General features: G+C 40.3%; 1 protein-coding gene across 1 annotated transcript; it reads right to left on the reverse strand.

Annotated features, from left to right (window-relative positions):
• Window positions 1-7,483: 7,483 nt before the first annotated feature.
• Window positions 7,484-9,967, reverse strand: cdkn1bb (cyclin dependent kinase inhibitor 1Bb). Its single transcript, XM_005728193.1, has 3 exons — window positions 9,159-9,967; window positions 8,814-8,932; window positions 7,484-7,578 (listed from the first exon to the last, which is right to left on the reverse strand). The coding sequence occupies exons 1-2, from the start codon at window positions 9,598-9,600 to the stop codon at window positions 8,820-8,822; spliced, it is 555 nt and encodes a 184-aa protein (XP_005728250.1). The 5' UTR covers window positions 9,601-9,967; the 3' UTR covers window positions 7,484-7,578; window positions 8,814-8,819.
• Window positions 9,968-10,477: the final 510 nt, after the last annotated feature.

A 10,477-nucleotide genomic window follows, 5' to 3' on the forward strand; every position in this document is an offset into this window, starting at 1 on the left:
CTAAATGAGATACTTTCATTGCTATATATAGCTCACTTACTGCAAATACATGCATATTATGTTAACTGGTGATTCTAAATTGGCCAAAGGTGGAAGTGCAAGGCTGTACCCTCACACGCAAGATGGATAGCAAAATGGATAGCTCTTACATACTGACCCTTTAAGTACTTACTTGTTTCTATCTTTGCGTTGCAGCTGTGTGTTTACATAAGTGATCCCATAATTATTCAGTTGGTCTGTAGGCTTTTCTGCATCCTTTTATTCCTAACTGACAAAACCGTGTTGCTAAGCCGGCTTTCACAAAAGGAACAGATACAGTATGCCCTTTGACCCCTGTTCTGTTTGGTCCAAGCAGGGCAACATTGCCCCATGGGATAATAAATCAACCAGAGGCTAAGAGGTTAGCTCGACCCACTCTGACCTTTGGTCTTATGAGATTTTCCTCAGCCATATGTCTGTGGCTCAGCAGCGGCCCGCCCCTTGCTGTGACCAGAGGAAGGCCGAGCAGCCAACAACAACAAAAGCTCGGATCAGCCCTGTTCAGATCCAAAGATGTGTCTGAGCCGCTCAATTTCACGTCCTGGGTCCAGCCAGGCACAGAAACTCCGCCCAGGGCTGGCTCTGGTAATTGTGACTGGAGGTAATGCGTTGTTAACGGCTGCTGCAGATTTGAGGCGATGTCCAGGCACACTTCCAGGCCGAAGGTGGTGTGTGGGTGGGATGGAGTGGGGATGGAGTGGGGGCGGGGGGGGTTACATAGGTCATATTATTGGGGACTTTTCTCCAGACAGGGAGAGAATTCCTGGCTGCAAAGCAGAAGGATTTCAGCGGTGCGATGGGGTTTGGCCAGCCAAGGCAGAATGTCCGGCATGGTGGACAGCTGCGCCACCGAGCTACTGTAACGAGAGGGGTGGGGGTGGGTAGTTGTTGTTGGTGGTGTATTACTGTAAGACAACACATATTCTAAAAGCTTTGACCGTCACTTCATTGGTATGTTTAGATGTTCTGAAGTCATTTTGATTAGCAAAAGGAAGTGAAAACACAACATGAACACCAGAATTATTAGAAAAAACTTGCCTTGCAGTTCTTTGTATCGTGGTTTCACAATTAGACACAATTTCACAGACACAAAGGAGGTGTGGTAGACACAGCTTCTGTTTAGGTATCATCAAATGTATGTCACCCTCAATTTAGTATCATTTCTATTGTACGGCTGTAGCAAGCTGCCGAAATCCCAACACTGTCATTTGCCGTGAGTTAAAATTGAAAACAGAGTGAAGAATTGAATTTTGTGAAGTCAGTGTAACACATCTACAGCTGTGGAAAAGCAAAAGGTGGGTTTTCATATGGTGAAAAATCTGCTTTTCTCATCAAGGTCCGTGTTGAGGAACATGCTCATGCATTCTTATGACAGCAATCTTTTCAACACCATAACAGAACCGTGTAGTGTGGAGGCCCCGTGAGCCTCCTGATGATGAGGGCAGCAGAGAAAGAAAAAAGAAACTCAGAAAGGAGGTTACAAAGAAGTCTGGGTATACGGTCATAAAATGTGGGACGTGTTATCGCAAGTGAAAAGTGGAAAGTCGATGGATTTCTGGTTCGACTCCAAAGCAACACTGAAGACAGTTTTCCACTTGGTGTCACACTTTAACCAACAGTGTTCCCTGTGTCAAAGGTTTAGACATGCTGGCAGATCAGCTTGGTGGATGGGATCTAATTTGATGTATACTGTGGTCCGTGATGTAAGACATATTTTGAGTGACTGGAATTATTGCCCCATACAGTTCTTCAAGAGTTACGCAATGTTGCATCATATGGAAATATTTTTGCATCATGTCAAATACAAATCGCGACCTAACACACCCATGCTGCGATCGACTGTGTTCAAAGCTCTTCTGGCTTGTTTACACACAGTTACTGTACACATGTGTAGTTTTCCATAACAACTATACATTCTTTTGGGGTTGGGGGTGGGGCTTAAATCTCACATGCTCTTTCACCTCAGTGAACTTCCACATATCGCTGCACACACATTTATTCCTTTGGTTATTTATGGACTGACTTACTCCTTTTACTAAAGGTTAGCAGGTCAACCCAAGTGTCAGTATTATCGATACAAACGCCAATATGGGTGTCAGATCAATACTAGTGCGATAGGATCGATACTTTGTTTATTAAACGTTTTAAAAAAAAGATAGACATCATGAAAAATGTCAGAAACCTTTTGTGGGATTTATAGTCTATACCAAATTTAAGCAATAGAAGTTGACCCAAAGTGTTTTAGAGACAGGCACATTGTACACTCCAGGTCTCCAAAGAACACAGTTTCAAAATACATGAAAAGTTGAATGGTGTTTTGTTGGGTAAATCTTAAGAGCTTTACAGTTTGATAACACCATTGTGTGAGATTCCTTGAGGTCAATGAAAAAGGATCTGATATGAAACTGATGAGAGGAAAGACTGTGCTCTGCACAGATGTTTCAGCGGGAAGAGTCGTCTCGATTTCTCAGCCAAATGCATCCAAATACACCCCTCAGCATTCCTGACAGGATTAGTGCGCCAGGTACTATCCACTGGTCAGAAGAGACTGGGAGAGGGAAAGAGATAAAGAGACTATGAGTGAGCATGCAGCACAGTCTGCTTGTTTTGTGCGTCTAATGCTGCGTGCTTTAGCAGATTTCAATTGATAAGAGATAAAGGCTCTTTGATGGGCTGCAGGTGTGCTGCTTTAATGAGCATTACCCCCCGCCCCAAACTCCCTCACCTTTCTGTCCCCCCAAACTGCGCCGCAGATGCACATCTGTGCATCTGTCATTCAGAGGTCTGCAGTATCTCTGACCTCTTAACCTCTCCTCCCTGCCTCTCATTCACGCTAACTCTGCAGCATGCAGCCTTTGCATACGACACCAGAGTATATGACATACTGAAGTTCTGACAGTGCATCTGCTATTCAACGAAGTCGTTTCCCTGTATTAAAACAGCCCTTCCTTGCTCAATTAATCAAATTCAGCAGTCCAAAAAAACAGTTGAAATTCCATCCCGGGCTGCAGCAAACGCTGCAATTTGTATGCTTGCAGACTGTTAGAAACTACACTGGAGAAACCAAGAAACAGACACAGAACGAGACAGAGAGATAAATGTAAGGTGTTTGTTTGTGGCCACTTGCTTTCTCCTTATTCACAGCCTAAGGTGCCAGGGGAACAGCTCGATGACGTACGTTGTGGCCTGGGCAGGAAACACAGGGAGGAACTTGTGGCTTTATATTAAGTGCTGGGGCGCTTAACAGGAAAAGATAACCTGTTTCTGTTGATATAGCAAGGAAGTGTGAATTCTTGGCACATGCAAGATGTTGCAGAGAGGAACAGGCCAACGATGCCTTCCACATCTTTGATTGACTGGCTTACAGGAATTTCCTCGAACTCAGTGCGTTTTTTGTTTGGGTGGCTGTGCTGGAGTGTTACGGGAATGTTTTCTGGGACATTCCCGTTGTTGCAGAAAAGGTGTTTCCGACGCAGAGCTGGATGCTGCTGCGTCACAGCGGTCGAGGTGCACCCTTTTTACTGACCTTTTGAATAAGGAACCCTGTTATTCCCTGTCATTTAGAATATATATATTATTTAAGTGTTGATCCAATAGTTTAAACATTAGATTACATGAAATAGCAACAGCATGATAGAAGTATGCTACAGATAAAGATGCTCAAGCTGTTATACAATTTATAGATATCTATATGAGAGTTTTACAAACAGTGTAGCATTTGGGAAATGTGTGCAACTTTTACACCAGCATTGTACAAATATACTTGAAGAAATTTGAAAAATGCACCCGTGTAATACAAGGCTGGTGTGAATATGTGGAATGATGTCAGTCTTATGCATGCAAAAACACCTGCGACTGTTGCATTTTCCTGGAAAAAAACCCAACAACAAAAAACTCTTTTGACATTTTTTTTATTTACATTTCAGAACATGTCCCTTGAGTGCCTCATCAGCCTGCGTCATTTCACAACTTATAGCACTTTGTTTTTAAATGATCACCCTAACTGTCAAAATCCCATTAAAGCTAATGCATTTTATACATATTATGATAGTAAAAAACTTATTTGGTATTTCATTCATCATACATTTATCAGTATCACGTATATAAGTGACACTGATGTACACTGAGTATTACAGATTGCCTGAAACACAGTACTTCCACTCTTCTGCTCCATCCAATCAATCACTCAACCAATCAGGCACCCAGTCAGCCATTCAGTCAGTTAGTCAGCCACCTAGTCTGTCAGTCAGACACCAAGTCAGTCAGTCAGTCTGCTGTTTGGGTAGGGTGTAGGCTCATAGACGGGGCCTTTGTTTGAGCAGAGAAGCCCCAGACACAACAGTGGCCAGCCCTGGGCTCTTACAATGGCTGTCCACACAAAAGCCCACACACTGGGACAATGGGACAAGCTCAGAGTGGGGGTGCATGGCTGAGCTGAGGTTACCCACCTGCACACTTCAGGAGTGGACCCATCCCCCACACACTTTTACCGTACCACACCACTCACACCCCCACCATCTCTTAGGCACACTCAAATGCACAGCCTCCACCCATCCAGCTTTAAAATGCTCTAAGCACAGGTGTCTTCCTGTGCTGCTCACACAAGAAGGAAGTTGGGAAATTCTGTGCAGTGAAAACATTTAGTGAAGTTACTAGAGGTCAAAGAGCATCTCAGCACAGGTTAGGGCTCCACTTTTAGCATACATCACTCAGAGTGACAAGAAAGCTGAAAAGTACAACATTAAGACACTTCTGTTTAATAGAAAACACCAATTTATTTGAAGTAGCATCACTGAGTCAGTTTTCTACTGAGTTTCAGACTCACGACAGCCAGATTGAACAACACTTACTCTGAGGAATTCTCTTTATATTATTATTACTATTATTATCAAGTACTGGATGAAAGTTGGTGTACAATGGCACATAGGTGTTGCCTGATAGCACCTGTAAGAACACCTTTCATTTACTAATTCATCCTTTATTTGATCTTTTTCATGTTTCAAGTGGATTACTGTAGGTGATTTAATTACAAAAAAAAATGCAAATTATAATTTTGACTGATTAAGGGTCAAACCAAATCAATACCTATGTGAATTAATTTTAAACATATAAAAGACATAATTAAGATTTTTCAGTTCGAAGATTAAAATGTATATAAGTACAATACTGAGCTTGTGTGCACATTGCATTGTGCACATTCAAAAAATTACTTGAATTAAATAAAAATTTATAAAAATAAAATTTTGATGAATTTGATATATTATAGGAGACACATGTATGAAAGAAAAGTTTTTAAAAAAAAATCACTCTGGGTCTTCCAGTTACACACTCCCTTATTTTCTTACACACACACACACTTTTTATAGACACAGACAGATGCAACTAAGCCCATGTAAATAGTGAAAAAGAAAAAACAAATGGTAATAAAAAAAATAAAAAATAAAAGCCTAACAAAACAAAAAACCTGACTTGCCTTGTTTTACTTTGCATTCAAAAGACTCTTGTACTGAGATTAAAAGCAAATGAAAGCCTTACCCATAAATTACTAAATGTTACTGGCTGCAGCGAGTGGTCTGCTTTCCCCACTGTCTTTTTGATTGGATGACTAAAGTGTCAACCTGCTGCTCATAGTGCTGATGGAATTATATTGGGAGTGTCACTGTATTATTCCAGGAAGTCCACCCACACAGCTGTTGCAAATACTTTGTACGTCCCAATGATTTGGGGAATGAACAAAGCAAAAACTATTTTCATCCTATTTTTCTACAAACCAAGTGTGTAATTTACACCGAGTGTAAGAAGGAACCACAACTCATTTTTTTTCTTTTTTAATTGATTGCAATACATTTTATAACCACACATTAAAAAAAAAAAAAAAATGCACATCAAAATATTTTACCAGGCTCAGTTTGCAACCTTTATAAGAAAAGAAACAAAACACTACCAAAAATATGGTTTTACAAAATAAAACAATTATAATAAAGTAAATGCCACTTTGGATAACCGTAATCAAAAACCCATATTTTTTTATTCTACATTAAAAAAAAAGAAAAAAAAAAGGCTTGACATAAATAAGTTAGTATATTTCTCAGTGTTTTTACAAAATTATGTACAAAGGTACATTGCAAAGATTTACATAATACACAGGCATGGTGACTGCATTTCAGAGACGAGCTGTTTTCTGTCTCCATTTAGGTGTACCCTGGTCTTTTTCAAAAAAAATAAAAAATAAAATAAACCACACTTCAGGCAAATAAAGGGAAGCTTTTAGATGCTCATGTGCATCCTCAGCAGGCTAACAACATTGATGAGAAAAGTACAAACATCTCTCGGTTATCACAAAGTAACACAATGTGAAGTCAATTGAAGAGCACAAGCAGTGCTGGCAAATATATTGATGCAACCATGTATTTGGTATTGTAGGACATTCAACCCTTTAACAAAAAAACCAAAAAAAACCAAAAACAAACAAAACCCCTCACAAGCCTTAATGTTCATCAAACAATAGGAACAGTCAAAGAGAACTCAACCTGTGCAGTTTGTATAGTCTTTGTCCTTCAATATCTGAGTACCTCGCAACTCCAGAGCGTGGGAGGGGAAAAAAAAAAAAAAAAAAAAAAAAAAAAAAAAAAAATCTTATTCCAGGATTAAGCTGATGCTAAAAGCACCTCAATTACAAAATAAATATCAAGGGACTTAAAGACTGTCCTTACACAAATATTACACTTCTTCCTGTTAAACTAGATCGTATAGGAGAATTTACACTTGGTGACACTAGACTTAGCAGAAAAGGGGGAAAAAAATTATTAAAAAACAAAAAACGCTACATTTGTACCATTCTTCAACGCTGAGTTAGGAAGATGACGAGGGAAGAAACACTATTAAGAAACCGTAAGAAGCCAAAATTTGTGTTTTAAATGTAGCAATTAGGGACTGTGTCAACACCCCCCCCCCCCAAAAAAAAAGAAAAAAAAATTAAAACAAGACAACAGCATTTTGGAAACATTTATCAAACATTGCAATTCAAGTCAAATCAAAATTCACACCGTTTTACATAAAGGATTTCTTTTTAAATCATAATGTCTTATGTGCTACATATGGAGAGAAATAATATATGTTTATATATTTATATATATATATTTTTTTTATTTACACACAGGTAGTTAAAAAAAAAGAAAAAAAAAGGAGCAAAAAAGTAAATTAAACCTAATTGCACACTGCTACATCGACTGCTTTTAGAGGAAGTAACTTTTAATTAAGTGCCAAAAAAATTTAGTGTTTCTATTCAGTGCTTCAACAGCGTCCTTCCCAATCTTCAGGAAGGTTGATATGTTTCGGATGCTGTGTAGATCCTCTTCCAAAAAACAAAACAAACCCCCCCACAAAACAAAACAAAACACTAGACTAAAAGCAAACAAACAAAAGAAATTACAAAAAAACAAAAACAAACAAACCCTAAAACAAAAACAAAAAACAAACCAGCCAAGACTGAGGTTTCTCCATGTTAAACAAGGAGGGGGGAGGCATTCATCTTCAGTTCTGTGAGACAAAACAGATGAAAGAAAGAAAAGAGAAGCATAAGAGGTTGCAATGATGACACTAATGTGGGCATTGTGCAACAATTTCTGCAAACAAATAAATGAATAAATAAAATGAACTTAGTGTGGTCTAAGGGGTAAACCTCAGAGCAGCAGGAGACCTGAATGAACTAATTAGTTTTGTACATGTATTAATACATAAATAAAAACTGATATCAAAAAAGAAAACCTGGTATAGTTTTACATTAGCACCCCTATTTAATCATGAAAAGATCTGAAAATGCCTATGAGACAGCCTTGTTTGGGGGTATTTTTTGATTTCTACAATTAAAAAAAAAATAGAAATAAATAAAATGCATTAAATAGAAGTGACCACCCCCCAGCTTTGACAGTTGACATCCTGCCATAACAATGCTGATTGCATGCCTATTGGCCGTCGCCCTGGCCAGTACACACACACCCACACACTTGCTTTCAGACCTGCACGACTCTTCTGCACACTCTCCACCGGCAGGGACAGATGTGTGTTGTAACGTTAGTGTGCAACGCGTGTGCAGCACTGCACAGAGACCAGCCCCTTCCCGTCCCTGCTCTGCTCTCAGTTGCTGACGTGTTACACTACTACACTGTTGTTCAGCACTTGTTGTTTACAAGTTTCGACGGAAACTCGACGGACTCACCGTGTCAGACAGCGGTTAAATGTTAAAGATCTTTAAAATGTACAGGCATTATTTGTTCGTTTGTTTTTCCTTCCCCTGTTTCACCTCGATCGCAGTGTATCGACAGAGCTCTCTCTGTCCGAGTGGAAAATTAAAAACCAACCCCCCCAACAACCCTAAGAACCCCTTTTACTCCCTCATGTTTCTGTCCCCGCTCATTAATGAATGAGACAGACTGACAGCACATTTGAAGGACGTGCACAAAAGTATGCAGACTGTCAAAGCTGTGTAACATCCAAATCGTATTTAAGTGAACTGAAAGGGTGTTTAAGCTGAATTAGAATGCCTCCTAATGGTTTAAAAGCGGTATCAATTTTCCAGTAAACGAATAACCAGATGTTTTTGCAGATTTACTCGTTTTCCAAAAGATACCCCCAGTTGGGAGATGGAGTAGCCAGTAAACAGCCTACTGTAGTTACACTATGCACAGACCTATTTTTTTTTGTTACGAAATCTTTGCTTTTCCTTAAGAAAAATATGATTAAAAAAGGAAAAATATTGCATGAACAGTCTTTACCTTTTCTCACGTTTTCCTCTTGGGACTGGTCTTTCTGGGCGTGTGCTCTGCAGAGTGACTCCGACTCGGACAACTAACATCTGAGCTGCTGTGTGACCTCTTGCTCGGAACAGGGGAGCCTGCAAAAAGCAAAAAAAAAAAAAAAAAAAAAAAAAAAATCGCCACATCTCAAAAAAAAAAAAAAAAAATAGTGGTATAGTGTTGCAGGCAAACCCCACTCTTTACAGTGCTTTTTGGGGCCATGATTTTCAAAATGTTATTTTCGGTGCACAAATCAATACGCGATCAGCTGCGTTGCTCAGAAACAACTGATGTAAACGGGTTAAACTGGAGCGTATGTAGTACCGTGACACGCGTGTCTTTTCCTCAGCGCTGTACACTGTTCCGTGCACTCCATTTGCCCGTCAGCCCTGTCGGGATCTTCGCTCGGAGGCACCACAACACAACTGTGATTCCCGTTAAGATCCACATTGTTATTCCCAGTGGAGCAGACGCCTTTCTTCGTAAGCGGCTGCCGAGTGTAGAAGCCCGGCAGGTCTCTGCAATCCACTAGTTTCCACTCGAACCTGGAGTTGGCCCTCGGCGTGTCAGTGGCGAAGTCGAAGCCCCAGTGGTCGGAGGCGCGCTCTTCCAACTCCCGCAAATGTCCCTTTAAATCCCTCTTTAACTCTTCGTGATCCACCGAGCCGAAGAGGCTCCTGCAGGCTGACGGTTTCGGGTGTTCAGACAGCCGTGAGTCCGTCCGCTCCAGCGTCGGGCTCCCGTTTGAAAGTCGAACATCTGACATTTTGCTCCAGCAAAACACGCAATTTTTTAAAACAGCCTGGAGCGTCCAGTTTTTCACGAGGAGGGAAAAAACAAAAACAAAAAGGCAGCGCGCACACACACACACAACACTCAAAAACAACGGTTATCTCCTCGTCGCTGAGAAAGCTCCAAAACAAGCGTGAAACGCGTTATGCCATGCATACGTCGGAATGCAGACGCGAACAGCCGCCGTGTTGTGAAGCCCTGCGTAGTCTCATCAAAACAAAGTGCTCAGGAACTGAAGGTGCTCTGTCAATTTTGTCCCGTAGCGAGAGAAACTGCAGACAGCCCTTCTCTTTCGCCCAATATGGCGAAAGGTTGATGTGGGGGTAGGGGCATGATTGACATGCTGAGCTATTTAAATTCCCGAAGAGGTCGCTCATTGGTCAGAGTTTTTAAGCCCGCCTACTTTTCTTAAGGTGGACCGGCTAAATTAAGCCGCTCTGATTTCTTTTTTTCTCCTTTACCCTTAAAACAAAAAAAATATCAGCGTGTGAGTGTCATGTATATATGTAACTCTGTATTTAACGTATAATAAATAACTGAGTGGGGGAAGAGGATGTACAAAAAAAGGTTATTGATAATAAATGTTGTCATGGCTGTGCCAAATAAGAAAAATTATAATCTTTGAAATAAAAAATAGCATAACAAATCATTCCTAACAGGTGCAGAACAATTAACTTAAAACAAAAAGAACAAACAAAAAAAAAAATTGTGCCAATCTGGCTAATGTGTATCTTTATGACATGCCATTTCCACCAATTATCTGCACCTCAGTGGTTAAGGTCAAGGTCAGCACACATCAGACTCTGTCCACACTGCCACCAGAACCCAGAGCGAAAAAACAAAACAAAAAA

Source organism: Pundamilia nyererei, unplaced genomic scaffold, assembly GCF_000239375.1.
Source record: "Pundamilia nyererei isolate P.nyererei 1_Seehausen unplaced genomic scaffold, PunNye1.0 scaffold00027, whole genome shotgun sequence".
Taxonomy (NCBI): domain Eukaryota; kingdom Metazoa; phylum Chordata; class Actinopteri; order Cichliformes; family Cichlidae; genus Pundamilia; species Pundamilia nyererei.